The 16,103-nt window shown below is 41.5% G+C and overlaps 2 protein-coding genes across 2 annotated transcripts; one reads left to right on the top strand and one right to left on the bottom strand.

Moving 5' to 3' along the window:
• The first annotated feature begins 9 nt into the window (after positions 1 to 9).
• On the top strand, positions 10 to 5,062 carry mapda (N6-Methyl-AMP deaminase). Its single transcript, XM_030732044.1, has 10 exons — positions 10 to 172; positions 306 to 436; positions 633 to 693; positions 782 to 869; positions 2,447 to 2,528; positions 2,646 to 2,772; positions 3,402 to 3,482; positions 3,574 to 3,712; positions 3,931 to 4,031; positions 4,746 to 5,062. The coding sequence occupies exons 1-10, from the start codon at positions 131 to 133 to the stop codon at positions 4,935 to 4,937; spliced, it is 1,044 nt and encodes a 347-aa protein (XP_030587904.1). The 5' UTR covers positions 10 to 130; the 3' UTR covers positions 4,938 to 5,062.
• Positions 5,063 to 5,083: 21 nt separating this feature from the next.
• Positions 5,084 to 14,856, bottom strand: nat10 (N-acetyltransferase 10). The gene is made up of 29 exons (XM_030732043.1): positions 14,737 to 14,856; positions 14,386 to 14,512; positions 14,183 to 14,274; positions 13,910 to 14,081; positions 13,216 to 13,338; positions 13,060 to 13,121; positions 12,851 to 12,965; positions 12,497 to 12,604; positions 12,216 to 12,349; positions 12,004 to 12,097; positions 11,820 to 11,918; positions 11,597 to 11,733; positions 11,056 to 11,180; positions 10,818 to 10,968; positions 10,422 to 10,518; positions 10,222 to 10,338; positions 9,495 to 9,596; positions 9,338 to 9,412; positions 7,890 to 8,006; positions 7,652 to 7,785; positions 7,517 to 7,565; positions 7,332 to 7,428; positions 7,141 to 7,248; positions 6,873 to 7,045; positions 6,655 to 6,774; positions 6,421 to 6,519; positions 5,708 to 5,781; positions 5,549 to 5,629; positions 5,084 to 5,459 (listed from the first exon to the last, which is right to left on the bottom strand). Exons 2-29 carry the CDS (start codon positions 14,497 to 14,499, stop codon positions 5,321 to 5,323), a joined length of 3,108 nt encoding a protein of 1,035 aa, XP_030587903.1. The 5' UTR covers positions 14,500 to 14,512; positions 14,737 to 14,856; the 3' UTR covers positions 5,084 to 5,320.
• Between the last annotated feature and the right edge of the window lie 1,247 nt (positions 14,857 to 16,103).

The raw sequence follows: 16,103 nt of genomic DNA, 5'->3' as shown, positions 1-16,103 counted from the left end.
GCGGGGGGGATTATTTCTTGGTTGCACCGGCGGTGCTCCGGGAAAATGTAGACTGAAAACAAGGGCGAGCTGTAAAGCAGAAAACAGCTTGGGGCTCAGAGGCTAGCTCACGCATTGTCTTTACTTTGTGATGGACAGTGATGTTGTCTTTTACCGGGAGCTGCCAAAAGTGGTAAGTCGGCTGCCTAACGTTAACGGCAGATGTTTACAAAGTAAGCAAGCTGAAGGTGTTTATAGCGAGTATGTGCGGTTAATGCTTGTGTTGGCTAGCTACATGCTAACGTCAGCGTTTTTACTGTGACCAGGAGCTTCATGCTCACCTCAATGGTTCTGTCAGCGCCCAAACCATCGAGAAGCTCATCAGCCGAAAACCGCAGCTCAACATTGAACGCAGCATGACTGCTATCGGCAAAGGCCAGCGGAGGACACTGGATGAGTGCGTCTGTAATTCATTCAACAGTTTAATATGAAACCCGGCAGCCTTTAAGACGTGTTAGTTACAGAGATTAAGCACGTGTTATTTCTACACGTTATTAAAGCAAATGAGCTGAATTTAAGTGGACAAAATTAACTGGCAATGAGGTATTGTTAAACGGGTTAACATTAAAACAGCATGGCTTGGATGTCTGCAGGTGTTTTGAGGTCTTCAAGGTCATCCATAAGTTGGTGGACACGGAGGAGGATATCCTGATGGTGAGGACTGAGTGAAAAACCGTTGCACTTACTTGAATCTAAGTGTTTCTCGAGATATCAGTAACAGATGTTTTTGCTTTCCTTCCAGGTGGCTACAGATGTTATCAGAGAGTTTGCAGCTGATGGTGTCAAATATTTAGAGCTAAGAAGCACACCAAGAGAAGAGAAAGACACAGGTAAGGACTAGTGCAGTAGAAGGTCTCCCAAAAATGTTAAGACATTCCCAGGAGTTTTTTTTTTTTTTTTCTTTAGCCGACGCTAAAAATAAAAAATAAAAAATTCCAGGAAAGCTGCCAAACTTTAGCTTTCTACTGTTATTAGTTTGCTAATAAAAGTATTTTTTATGATGAAGTTAGGGACATTATCAAGCCTTTTCTGAGCAGCGTTTTCTATGGAGCCATATTCAAATAGCCATATCTAGAAAATTCCTTAAGCTGCACCCCTCATGCCATCAGACTGTACAACTCCTCTTTGGGGGGAGAAGGGGTAACAGGAGGACAGAGGGTGTGAAGGAGCAGCAACCTGAGCCTGACCACAAACACAATGTAACATAAAGTAATACCGGACAATGTGTGACAATATTTTTTTCGGCCACAGCGGCTTTCATTGACAGTGGAGAGAGACAGGAAATGGGGGGAAATATACAGGGGAAGACACGCAGGCAAATTGGCGACGGGCCTTGATGCGAATTCGCGCCGCCCGCACCGCAACGCGACGTGTATGTGGTCGCTGGCATTTTTTATTTACATTTTTTAAATTGTTTTTTGCATGTTTATTTATAATTTATGTACTTACTTATTTACTGTTTATTATTGACTGCTGCTGTGTTTGTGTCTATAATGTAAAGGTGCTACTGGAATGTTAATTTCCCTGTTGGAATCTTAATAAAGTGTCTGTAAGTCAGTCAGTCAGTCAGTCAGTCAGATGTTTTAGGCCAAATATCTGCTACCGTGATTTCAGGAATATGAAATTTCAAAGTGTAGCTGAAGTTCAACATCAAATTCTGAGAGCTTGAGTTTGCTTGAAAATTTGAGAGTGTGGCCTGCACTACCATATTTTAAGGATAGAGGGTTGAAATTAGTAATGCAGATTCCCATGTATGAGGTGTACTTTATACCATGAAACTTCTCAAATCAGATGAATAGTCTTAAAGAATAAATGCATGGCAATGTTTGTTTTTTTTTAATTCTCTTGGGTCTCTTCCACATAAAATGGATTCTTGTATAAAAAAAAAATGGTGTAAAAGTTACTTACAGATATTGTGGAACATCCCATAAAAAAGTTCAATCAGTAATGCCAAGTTGAATGGGAGATGCTACACTTGAACTTTTTATTTCATAATCCAAGCTGTGAGTGATCCGAAAATGAATGTGACGGTTGGCAAAGAGTTCCTGAAAGACAGTTCTGGTTGGGACCATTGCAGAAATACCAACCAGGGTTTGCTGGAAAGGTCTGAATCCAGCAATCTATGGAAAATATTTTGTCAGTGTTTACATTAAAAAGTGTTGCTTAAAACATATTTTACTCAACTAATGTACAACTGAAACAATAGTAATAGAGAAAAATCATACAGTTAAGTTGATACATTTTTGGACAGGAACACAGTTCTTGTAATTGTGCTTCTGTACACCACCACCACTACCAGATGCAGATTCAGCATGATTTTGTCATGGAATAATTAAAGAAGAGACTTGAACATGAAACTGCTTGGGATTGTTTCACCATGCACTGATTTCATATCTTTGTTTGGTAGGTTTGACAAAGAAGAGTTACATTGAAACAGTCATCAAAGCCATCCAGCAGTGTAAAGATGAAGGAGTGGACATTGATGTCAGGTTAGTTTACTCTGCATTGCTGCTGTGTAAAAGTCCACAGATTTGTCTTGATGTTAAGAGGTACAGCTGTGCCACTGGCCACAGCGGTGTATGATTCTGATGTTATTTATCTTGAAGGTTTCTGGTGGCCATTGACCGCAGGAATGGGACGGAAGTTGCCTTGGAGACTGTGAATTTGGCTGAGGAGTTCATGCTTTCATCTGATGGCTTAGTTGTGGGAGTTGATCTCAGTGGCGATCCGACGGTTTGTCAGACACATTGGGAGTATGCTTTAATATAAAGCCTGTCAGGCTTTATATTAACTAACAGTTAAATGGGTGCAATAGTACAACACCACAGTGCATATAAACAGGTGACCAACCAAAGGAAAAAACATGAACCTTTTTCACTTACAGGATTATTTGGGTTTATTTGTCCGATAACAGGAAGAGTCGCCTTATATTGTGTGGTGAAACATTTCTGTTCTGATGGGAGTGGTCACTTCCAGAGTGACAAAGAGAAGTTGTTAAATTGGTCATATTACACAATTTCTATGGAGCTTCTAAGGAGTCACAGAATGGAGTAACTTTGCGTGATCCACAGTTTAAAATAACCCTTTTTTTATCTTATACCGGGCCTTGGTGAAGCTCCTTAATTCATCCATTTTAAATCCTGTCCCTTTTACCAGACTTGCTTCTGATTGGTAGCCTCTTGCAAACAGAAGGTCTGAAAAATCTAGATAATTTAAAGAGCATTTATTATGCTGCCTCTCATTTTCTTTCATATAAATACTATCTAGATTGAACTATAAATTTGGGGGGGGGGTGTATTGTATCATTTTATTTTTTAGGACCGTGTCAGAATATTTCGCATTAATGTAGTTTTCATTCTAAGGTGGGCCATGGCAGATATCTGCTCCCTGCCCTACAGAAGGCCAAAAACTCTGGACTGAAGTTGTCGCTGCACCTCTCAGAAGTATGAATAGCACACATTTTTTTGAAATGTTATTTGGCTTTAGTGACATCATGCACAAAAATGATGTCATTACAAAAAAACATTGTTGCAGATTCCGTCACAGCTGGATGAGACAGATTTGCTGTTGAGTCTTCCTCCTGACAGAATTGGTCACGGCACCTTCTTACATCCTGATGTGGGTGGATCTCAAAGCCTTGTTGACAAAGTGGTTCAGAAAAACATACCAATAGGTGAGGTTCATTTTAAAATGTTAGCACATTTATGCCTCGCATGCACACTGCTCCTGTTTTAGGACCACTCAGGGGGTGATGCAGATATCCACATCTGTCTGTCCACATCTTATCAGTGACACAAAAGGAAACTACAGCTAGGCTCAGATATATAGTTGCGTGATCAGTAATTGCCATGTTGATGTGGTTCTGATTTCCTCATCTTTGTTTACCTGTAGAGCTTTGCTTGACATCAAATGTGAAAGGAAAAACTGTGCCATGTTACTCCAAACATCATTTCAAATACTGGTACGAGCTGGGACACCCGACTGTACTTTGTGTAAGTTTCGACTGTTACTCCTCAGTCTGTGCTTTTTTTTTTTTTATTTTTTAAATGTTCAGTACACATTTTTTACACACTTAAAGTGGAGCCATTATGATCATTTCCAGCATTGTGTTTGCATTGAGCCTTGTGGAACAGCTCAGATTGGCTGCCCATTGCAAAACCAGGGTTTGAACAGCAGGTGGGTGGGGCTTCTGTGCTCAAAGCCAGAGCTGTGGGCCTGACATAACTTTCTCTATATCAACATCAATGGGTGCTATTTGGGGTGGGGGGGGGGGGGTGTAAAACTGAGCTTTCAGAGCAGTCTGAAGCCTCAGTTTACCTGCACATATTTATTATTTTTACCATGTTTAATATAACCAGTCACTCTTACAGCAGTATATAAATATAATAGAAAAGAAGGAAAAGCATAGTGGGTACTCTTTGAATTAGGGCAGAGTAGCCCTTAAAATATTCACATACAAATACTGATGCCAAAGTTATTACCGTTTCCTTTCTACAGTCTACAGACACAAACCACAAAATGGTGGGGCACACGATTAATATCCTGTCACAGGCACGGTTAGATGTACGCTCTCTTTTACAGAATGACATAGTTGGTGGATGTACAAAGTTTCTACATGAACACTGTCAAAGAAATTTATTGGGAACTGTGACTTGGGGGGATTGAATCAAAACCATGAATGACTGGCGCTCTTTGTTACATTACAGACCGATGATAAAGGAGTCTTTTGTACCGACTTGTCTCAGGAATACCAGCTTGCAGCTTCCACATTCGGTCTCAGTCGTGAAGCCGTGTGGAAGCTCTCTCAGCAGGCCATAGACTGCATCTTCGGACCAGAGAGCGTGAAGCAGCAGCTCAGACAGAAGTGGAACGATTTACATCCTCAGGTTTTCAAGTGACGGCTTTTGGCTCCACCGAACCAAACGATATACCTCAAGTTTTAATTAGAAAGAAAAAAAAAAGGTTTGACTTTTTTTTTTTTTTTTTACAGGTATTAGTAGAAACTCTTACAATTAAGTCTAAATACTGTAAAATGGTTAACAAATGAAAGTAAATCTTTTTATTTAATGAAACTGAAGTGTGAGTTATTTGCTGACATAGTGTCTGTGCAATGTTACACGCACAGTAGGAACAAAATTATCCATAGAAATGGCAGCTTATTGGGAGCAGGGTTTAAAAATAATCAAATAAAAAGAACAGCCAGTCTTACAAGGCAGTCCAAGATCACCAAAATTCTCTAAATTACACATGCAGTCTTTTCAATATTGTCTCCTCTTTATTGTCACGCCTTCTTTCCAAATTTTCCGTGCTTCTTGTTCTTGAATTTCCCGTGTTGCATTTCCTTCTTTTTTTGTTTCCCAAGCTGGGGAGCTCCATTGCTCACTGTGGGGGTTCCTCCTTCCCATTTCCTCTTCTTGTCACTGTTGGAAGTAGGCCTTCATTAGAAATAAGCTCCTACAACAAATGAATACTAGATTTCCCACCCAAAGATGCTGAATACCAGCTGTACCTTTTTATGCTGACAATAGCCGTGCTCCCTGCTGTCTTCAACACCTGGTCCCACTCTTCATCATCTCCACGAATCTTGTACCTAAAGATACAAAGAAAATCGTTATGACTACAGTAAATATTGCTCTGATTCAAAAAGGTAAAATGAACCGATACTCACTCGTCCAGCTCCATTTCCTTTACTTTCTCTACATCTTGCTTGTGTTGCTCCTCAAACTCCTTTGCTGCTTCATTCTGTGAGTACAAGGGGAAAAAAAAAGTTTGTTTTAATCTGATTTATTATTAGGTATAAGGCTCCAATATAATTCCTTCTTTACTAGTTTATATCAAATGTAGGGGTGTAACAGTTCTGAAACTGAGACCAAAGCTGACATACAAACACTGCAGGGTTTTTGTGGTTCCATCTTGTGTTTTGTAACAGAGAAATAGCTTTACAAGCACAGCTGTTCAAACTTTCAGCCAATCAGAAGAGAGCTGGCACGCAGGGAGGAGGAAGGGTGCTAAAACTGCAGAGCATGCAAAGCTGCTTCTAGAAGAGTCCATGAGCTTGAAATGAGCTTCATAGGCCCACTTGAACTGAAAGCGACTCAGAAATGCATCCGAATAATTCATTTTCAGTTCATGATTGGGACCAGCACCACTAGAACACTACTTTGTGCCCCCTGAAATTGGATTTGTCTCACAAACCAATGATTAACATGCAACGCGAATGTGTTGAACCACTACACCATAGATCCACGGACAGTATAAAATGGCCATCAGAATATTATAAAACACGTTTATGTAATGATAACCAAAATGTTAAAATATTTAAAAATTATAAGAATTTTACATTTTTGATTGTCATCTGAAATTATTTAGCAGCACACATACCAGATCTTCATTAAGGCTTCTGACGGCTGGCTCCATTGTAACGTCTTTAGTCGCTGCCATCTGTGCTTCAATGGCTTTTTCTTGGATGCTGGTGAAGATCTAGTGCAGTAAGAATGACATGGTTAAAAAATAAAGGTAATAGCATTACAGCAGCTGCTTTATTTAAAAGCAAGTTGTAAATCATCCTTATGTGAGGTTTTTCTATATGACTTTTCACCATTAGTGTCAACTCACTTGCACAAATTTGCGGATGACACGGTTGAAGAGGCCCATGAGCTGTGAGCTTGGAAGCTCGATTTCCTTTTCCAGCTGATCCACAGACTTGTGCTGCAGTCCTATTCCCAGCAGTAACGCCTAGAGAAGAACAGACATCAGCCAGTCAACATCTTCTACATAAAAATCAGCTGCAGCAAAAGGAACGCCTGTGAGACAAAACTTTGGGGAAAACGTACACACTGTGCCGCTGAGAGTGACACGTCACCGAGCTGCTTGAGGAAGAACACGCGTGCCACCGCTGGGACCAGGTCCATGATGAGGTGATAGTCCACCATGCTCCTTGAATACAGCTCCAGACGTTTGAGGTCATAAGGACTAAAATGAGCTGCTAGCTCTGAGCTGCTGAGAACTGTTAAGATCAGAAATGAGTCAGATTAGGTGGGGGGTGGGGGGTCGTCTGCACCAGAGAAATCAGATCAGGGTGTTTAAGTAGAGGAGTCTTACTGCTCGTATCCTCCTTGGACTTCTTATTCTGCAAAATGCTGAGCGCCAGACTTGGATGGAAGCTGCTGAACTGGTAGGAGAGCAGAGACAGGAAGCGCCGACGGAAATCTGAGGGGGGAAGAAGAATTGTTTTAAAGGAGTCTTACAGGAATGAACCAACCGTTCTCCTGAGGTCGTGTAGGCAAGTTCACCTTTTGAGAAGGCAGAAAGCCACTGGCTCTGCTCTGGGTTTTCATCGGTATCGAGCTCCTTCAGCATCACGCAGGAGTGCTCTCCTGTGAGGTCATTCTGGATACAACCACACATGCCAATAATTACATCACCACAAAACACAGAAAGCAACAAAAACATGAAAAAGTCACTGAGTAGTACTTACAGGGGTTTGTCTTAAGTAAACTGGAATATATCCGGCTTTCTTCCAGAACCTGTCATGGTTGAAACCAGATTTATTTTTAAACACTTTTCAAAACATTCAATTCTACTTCCTTTACTTCATGTTAAATCAACTCACTTAAGCAGTTGTGCAGTGAGACCATAGGAAACTCCTAAATAGTCCAGTTTCTCTGCCCTCCTCTCACTCAGCTTGAGCAGAAGAGGAGGGAGCTCTTTGCGTGGAGTGATCACCTCCTCCAGCAGACTCACAGCCTGCACAACAAATCATAACAAGTTTCTATCTGCAAAGAGTCACTCCGGTTACACTTCAAGTGAGGAAATAATGTCTATCAGATGTTGATGAAAACACGTCTTACCTCACTGCTGACGGAGGTGATTTCATTGTGGTTTGAGTGTGTGCTCTCATCCATGGTGGGAAACTTGCCCTCATAGTACAGCTGCAGCAGCTGGAGAGCTCTGGAGCCATAGCCCATCTGGTGGACAGGTTGATATTCAAGTTACTGTGTTACTACTCCAACAAAAGCTCCGGGAACTTTAATTTCCCAAGGTTCACAAACCTCCCCAAGGGTAAACATTCCCTCTGTCGTGTTTCTTTTGTTTACACAGCAGGGCTAAAGCTCTGAGAAATACTAAATGGATCGTGTCACCATGGACTTCATGTACTGACAGGTTTAAAAAAAAAAAACTAAATGCTGTAACAAAGCACTACAAGCTCAACACTGAAAGTCAGTATTAAACCCCTGTCTTCACTGTCTTCAGTGTGACAGCATCTCCCCCAAAATTAATTTAGATGCATGGTCTAGTGGACAGCTGTTTTATTTATTTATTTTTTCTTCATTTCAGGAAGCTGACCGTGTTTGAGTTCGCACTGCAGAGAACATCCTCAGATTAGTCAGCTGCCATAGATACAGCTGCTTCTGCATGTGGGGGAACCTGTCTGATGTACTCATTTCTAATCTTGTCCATCCCAATGAAAATCTTAACACGTTCAGCTCGGCCACCGTCTCCAAACCATCTTGTAAACTTTCCCCGTCACTCTTGCTGCTATCCTGTCACAAATCAGCCGGCACTGCACCCTGAATGCACTCTTCTTCACCTCTCTTTGTGCACTGTCCCTTACTTCTGCTCCTTACAGACACATTGTTATCCTTGTCTCCCTCTCATTCACACACACATGTATTCTTTCTTGCTTCAACTGACCTTCATTCCCCTTCTCTCCATAGTATACCCTCCACCTCTCCAGGCTCTCTTCCCCTGCTCCCTACTTTCACTACAGATCACTGTGGTCTGCAAACATAATAGTTCACAGAGAGTTTTGCTTCACATCATCTGCCAACCTGTCTCCCGCTTTTTATTTGTGCTACTGTTCTTCGTCTGTCTCCTGATCCTGGCTGCAGCTTCTCATGTCTAAATCGCTCAGGTGGGAGAAGTGTTTTCAGTTTTTCTTAGATTAAAAACCTGGACTTTTCAGCTGGTTAAGCAAAATTTGTGATTTAAGACATTTCTACATTTCTCTTTTTGTTTTTTTGTCGTCTTCTCTGAGTTTAACCCATCAGCATCAAGCACCTCCTAGGAGCTATTCAGGGTTGCTCAGAAGTATCCTGGAATAGGTACGTCTTTCCTGTGGTGGGAACCCACATAAAGCTTTGGGCCAACCAAAAAATGCCTGATAGTTCCTGTGGTTAAAAATGGTCTTTAGAAAATTCCTCAATACTCTTATTCTGTGGGGGAAGTGTCTGCAGTGGAAATGTTAATACAGTGTACATAAAAAAAATAAATAAATAAGGCCTTTCCAGGTTCTTACCCCTTGGTAGTCTGGATTAACAGCAATTCGCACCACTCTCCCTCCCGACAGAGTCCCAAACTCTGGGTCTTGAAACTGTGGCAAGAGTAGAGGATTCACTACCATTTTAAAAATGTCATCATTCGACTGTAAGCTGTAAGCTGTAGTGGTTTTGTACCTGTTCTGAGACAGTCCAGGGAATGAGGTCACCTGACGCTTTCTTCCCTCTGGACAGGCCGTTGAGGATGGACTGCTTTGATATTTCCCCCTCAAGACATACCTGGCAGACAAAATGATGCAAATGCATTTATGAGTGGAATCAAAAATAGAGCTTAAGTACGCTAGTAACACTGAATCACTGTTTAAAAAGCCTAACCCAAAGCCTTTAGTGCAGTGCTCTGAGGCACGAGCAGCAGCAATAGTGGGAGCGCTCTCTCTCCCAACTTGTCACAGTTTAACCTAAACCACAATCAATTTCTTAACCTACCCAAGAAGTTTTGGTTCCTAAACCTTAACCAAACCACTAGAGAAAGTGACAACAGAAAGTGACTTAAAAAGATGTCTAAACAGTAAGTGAAACGAGACCCAAAATGCAGACCACAGATTCATAGTCTTAATTTATACCAATACCATCCCACCTGCTACCCTACTCACACACTCTTTAAAACAGGTGTTACCAAAACATATAAATAATGTTTACAGAGGTGTTGCACACTCTTTACATTTACAAAGATTAGAAATGTTCATATAATTGTTTGCAAACAAATTTGTAAATGTTATTGTTTTGCAGTTAACAACTATTAAAATTTCATTAACTATCTATTTCCACTTAATAATGTTTATTATGAAGTGATATAAATGCCATTGCCATGTAAAACAGTGGGTCCCTGAGTGTTTTACAGTACCTGCACCACAGCAAGGACCTCGGGCAGTGAGTTCTGTGTGGGAGGAACTGGTGGCAGGAGGCAGAAGAGGTGATGTGCCGGCGCATCGGACAACATCTGCAGGTCATTTGGCGAATTCTGGAGAGAAAGAAAAACACGAGTCAGTCAAAAAGATGACAACATTGTGTAGGACGCTGTGCTGTCTGTGGATATATCCAAACCTTGTAGTGCGATGCCACATAGAGAGCCATCAGCCTTTGTAGGAAAGCCTCAGATGCTTTGTGGTAACAAAACAGTGTGTCTCTGTTCACATAGTACCTGCACAGCATTGGATAAGGACAAATGCAAACTTGCATGATGCGTTAGGAGTGAGAGCGCTCAGAGAGACGTGCATCCCAGATTAGAAATCTATTTATTTTTCTATCACACAGATTCAGCTCAACTGAGATAAACTCGATATTTGAAATAAAACATCAATCCAACTAACGTTAAATGTCTGATTGATTTACAAAAAAATGGCACAATGTGTCAACTTAATGCTCACCCACCGCCTGAATCACACATGCAGTGTGATTTACGGTGCACTTTTAAGGAAACGTGAAAAAAATGAAGGATACAGTTCACATGCTTGTGGAAGCGGACAGCCGGAAATGAGCCTGGGAATGTTGAGGCAGTCTAGACAGAGCAGCTCATTGAGCCACTTCTCCACAGGGTCTCCCGGAGCGTACCGAATGGACTCGTGCAGAGAAACCTCGTGGAGAGAACGAGCTGCCGATGGAAACAGGTAAACAGCAGTGAGTCGCAGGATAGAGACGCACTGAACATATATACAGGACGAGTGACGGAGATCCCCACCTGCTGCTAGTCTGGCTGTGTTGGTGGTTCTGTTCTCTGCCGACATGCTCTGCTGGCTGTCTGCGCTCTGCTGCCTCAGCTGCTGAATCAGTTTGAGGGAGAGAGAGCGCCCAGTGCCCTCATACCTGCAGAAATACAAATGTAAAAGTTTATTAGTCAGCAGAAGATTATCTATTGTGTTAACACATTTAGTTATTCACATTTTTTTTAAGAAAGAAAAAAAAAAATGTAAAAGTTGACCGTTGCACTTTCTCATGTCTGAATAGCTTGGGTGGGAGAAGTGTGGTTTCAGTGCTTTTAGCTGAAAATCCAGGTACTAGGCAGCAGTCAGTGCTCTGAGCATCCCAGCCACAAAACTGGGTGTGTGATGATTTGAAAATTCAATGCCTTTTAAGACGTAAGGATCTGTAGGAACTCTTTTTCTTTATGCAGCAAATATTTAAGTGCCTTTCTTTTATTGATCATTTTACTGAAAACACTCACCTCAAAATGTCTTTACGGTAATGTATTCAGACAAAACGAACATGATATGTTTTTTTACCCGTTGATAGTGGAGGACATGAAAACCAGATAAGGCCCGAGCAGCTTCTTAACAAGAGGAAGAGGGATGGCTGCAGCCTCATCGATGACGAGCAGTTCAGCCTGGCCCAGCTTGACTGCATCACCTGGGTGGATATACTGTTGGGTGACAGTAACGGGGACATCAGAGGTGTCGATTTGACTTTTTGTTGTAGACGAAGACAAAACTTTTGCGTCTTGTTTACCTGAATCGTCTGCCGATGCTCTTTGAAGATGTTCACCCGCACCACTGCTTTGTTGAACTCTGGATTCAAAGATTGGATGATTTCATAGTCGAGATGCTCCTGAAAATAAAAATGGGAGTAAGAAGCGGTATGCGCTCACTGCACGCGCATAACATCAGCGGTACAGAGAAGAGTCAGAGTCTACCTGATACTGCAGGGCATCGAAGCCTTTGAAGATGAATTCGAACATGGTGTGAAGGTTGTCCGGGCTCGGTGAGGTCACAAAGATATTGGAATAGCTACATAAAATTTAAAAAAAAAAAAAAAAAAAAAAAGTTACAACAGTAGGTGACAATTGAGAACAATAAAACAGATAAAACTGATATTTTAGAATGACACTACAAAAGTCATATATACCCAAAAGCCACAGCACCAGCGACAGCCAGCCCCATCGCTGCAGACTTGCCTCGGCCACGGGCAGCAGTCAGAGCCACGGTGCTCCTCAGGGTCTTCTCTGATATTGCTTCAATAAACTTTAGCACTGCCTTCGCCTATAGAAGAACACAAACCTTCATCATATACTGTTTAACTATAACATTCCAGTTACTTGAAGTCACTCAATTGATCTCATTCTATGAACTTCAGTTGTGCATCTGTAGAAGAGGTGAATGTGGCTGTAGCATTTAAAAGGCCCTGACCTGGTCCATAGTCCTGCATGCATCCGTCAATACACCGACTGGCTGAGTGTCCTGAAGGGACTCCTTCAGATCCTTCAGCTCCTGTTCTCGAGGAGGCAAACCGTCCTCCTGAAAAGGATGAGACAGTACTGCATGGAGTCTTTTTCCCTCAAAATGTGCACTTATTGGGCTTTTCTGAGACTTTCAACATAGTGTCCCAAACTCAGCATGTGAGAGAAGGAAAAAAAAATAACAAAATTATTACAGATATCTCTAAGACCCATGAAACCTTTAGCCTTATAATAAAGCATACTGTCAAATGTCTGTTGAATAACTAACTGATTAAACAACTTTCTATACTAAATAAAAAGGTACCTGAGTCTTTGGTGGGACTGGCTTGATGTTTGCCATGTGGCTGGAGAGTGGCAGAATGTTAAGTTGGTCATCAATGACAACACAGTTCTTACAGGAGGCAAGAGACAGAATGAACCTTAAAAAAACAAACAGACACATTTTTAATACTGCGGTTCAATTTTCATTTCTCTGACCAAATATGTGTCAAGCTCCATGAAATCCTGGCAAACCTCTCATTGAACCTTCCAACCACATCCTGATGAGCCTCAGTCCTGTATCGAGAGTGCACATCCTGGAATTTTAAAAAGAGAAAAATCAGTCGCAATGGGCTCTATTTCATCTGATGAGCAAAATGAATCCAGCCTTAAAGATGCTTAAAGCCTTACCATAGTCATAGTATACAGCTGTTTCAGAGACTTCATGGTCCTGAGCAGTATGACCACTATACCACCACCTTCTACAGTCTCAATAGTTCTTGCTAAGAGGTTAGGAGTGACAGCTTCAAAGTCCTGTGTGACAAAGAAACAACAAAAATCAATCACCTGATACATTCCTGTGTTTTTTTCACATTGTGATCTGATCAAATTAACTTTTGTTCTTGTTGCGCGCGAACAAGTCAGTCAATAGGAAAAAAAAAAAAGGGACGATTTAAAGCGCTTCTGAGCATCCGTTTAGTCTCTCAGTTCAGCCAGTGTGTGAAAAAATCTATCTGAGCTCCCTTCACTTTCAGCCAACCTTCTTCTGATTGGCTGCACTTTGCAAACAGAAGGTTTGAGCAGCAGGTGGGCAGGGGCTTCTGTGTGTGAGATGACCACATTAAGCATATCCACTCTCACTGACATCATAAAGATCCATGAGCAGAAGAAACTGTCTGAAACTGAGGGTTTACAGCAATCTGCAGCTTTTGGCTCAGCCAACCTCATTATTTGAAACTACGCTTAATACGAGCCCTCACCGCTGTAACAGCACATGTGGCCAAAAGAATGAGGAAAAGCAAAAAAAAAAAAAAAAAAAGACTGCCTTGGAATTACTTTCACAGTTTGACCACAAAATCTGACATCTACGGGTAGAAAGACTCACCTGTAAGACGCACATGCCGTAAGTGTTTCCCAAGATCTTGTGCGTCTCGTTGTAGTAGCAGTAGCGGATGTTGGTTGCAGCAACAAAGAGTTCAAATGGGTCATCCTGATTCAGGTTCAAGGTGCCAGTTTTGATCTTCTTCTGCAGCTGCTTCATGCGCTTCTTTCGATTGCTGTTTCAGACATAATGCAATACATGACAACAGGCAAGATTTGGGAAACTCTTTAAATATTTGGCAGATCACAGCCCCTTCTCCTGTGGGCTCACACTCACCTGCTGAATCCCAGGTCTTTTTTATAACACCAGAGCACCGAGGGTCGCGCTCTGACGGCAGCTTTAGACAGCATGTGATGCAGGATGACAACCTGGACCAGAGAGAGATGTAACTTTTTTAACGCTCAGTGAACCTGCAGGTAAAATAAGTCCAGTGCTCCTGATGCAGGCTGTCTTGAATGCACAGGGAGTGATGGGACTACCTGATCTCTGCCACGATCCCCGACCACAACAAACATGGTCCTGTGCTGCAAAGCGACCCCATTCTCTATCTGGACCCGGATCCGGTTGTCTACCTTCTTACGGACGGTTGCCATCGTCTATTTGTTACTGAGAGAGAGAGATTACCAGGTCCATTACAAAAACACAACAGAGAAGCAGATAGTTGTGAGACAGTGTAACAAAAACGGTCCACCCAGAGCCACAAAGTGCTGACAACTGAATCTAGAGCAAGAACTCAGTGGAGCTAACTTACAGCTAAAACACAAATATTTTTAGGATCAGACGAGTAAAACGCAAGGCACAAAGACTGTAGGATCGACCTTTCCGGTTACCTGATGCTATAGGTGAACTGTCGGGCCTTTAGCTTTTGTAAAAACACAACTTGCGGACTGAGTTTACACGCCAACCATCACGCTGTTGATACATTCACGTGGAGACTGCACTTCATGGAGGACCCCTGAATGACGTCAAAACTATGCGACTTTGTTTAAAAAGTTTCCGGTACGGATTGTACAGCGACAACATAAGTGGATCAAAGTTCAACAGAAGCGGGAAAACCATCAAAAAGCACAAAGTGCACAAATTATCCATATTCAGGGGAAGAATGAATTATATGCACACACACATGTGTGTGTGTGTGTGACCAAAGGACGGATTTCCTCTGGTCTAATGTCCATTCCTTGTGTTCCTTGGCCCAAGCCATTCTTGTCCTCTTGTTGTTCTTCCTTAGACGTTGCTCCTTTGCAATAATTCAACCATAAAGTCCAGATTCACGCAGTCTTCTCTGAACAGTTGATGTTGAGATGTGTTTGCTACTTGAACTCTGTGAAGCATTTAGGTGGGCTCTTATCAGGGGTGCTGTTAACTTGTGGTTTCTGAGGCTGGTAACTGATGAACAACAGGGAACTGCAACAGAACTCTTGGTCTTCCTTTCCTGGGACGGTCCCGATGAGAACCAATTACATCATAACGTTTGATGGTCTTTGTGACTGCAGTTGAGGATACTTTCAAAGTTCTTGAAATTTTTTGAATGGACTGACTTTCATTTCTTAAAGTAATAACAGACAGAGTAATGACAGAGTAGGTCTTGCCATAATATGGACCATAACATAACTCAAATAGGGCTATTCACTGCATACCAACTCTACCTCTTCACAACACAACTGTTGGTTTCAAATACATTAAGAAATTCAAAAAATTATCTCCTGACAAAGCACAGCTGTTAACTGAAAGCCACTCCAGGTGACGAAAGCTGACAGAAAATGCCAAGATGTGCAAAGCTGTCATCTAAGCAAGAGGTGCCTACTTTAAAGAATCTAAACTATAAAACATATTCTGGTTTGGTTAACATTTATTTTTTACTAAGTAATTCCATATGTGTTTCTTCATAGACAATTTTTAAATGAAAAACCATTGAATCAATAGGTGTGTCCAAGCCTTTCATTGATCCTGTATTTATATATACACACATTTTTTAATTAGTTTTTGAGAGCAATGGAAAAGACAAATGCACGAAATATTTTCTCTTAATTTGTTTTAAGATTTTCCAGGTAAACTGTATACAGTAAATACATGTAGATGGTGTTTAGGGTTGAAGTTTTACAGCTGTGATGGGAGAATGTCAGCCAAGGGAAGTACAATCATTAAATCCCTCTTGCCCGCAAAGACATTATACCAAATTAAAACTGAATATGTAAAT

This window comes from Archocentrus centrarchus, chromosome 6 (assembly GCF_007364275.1).
Source record: "Archocentrus centrarchus isolate MPI-CPG fArcCen1 chromosome 6, fArcCen1, whole genome shotgun sequence".
NCBI lineage: Eukaryota > Metazoa > Chordata > Actinopteri > Cichliformes > Cichlidae > Archocentrus > Archocentrus centrarchus.
Note: the sequence above shows the minus strand (reverse complement) of the source record. Positions and strands in the feature narration are given on the sequence as shown.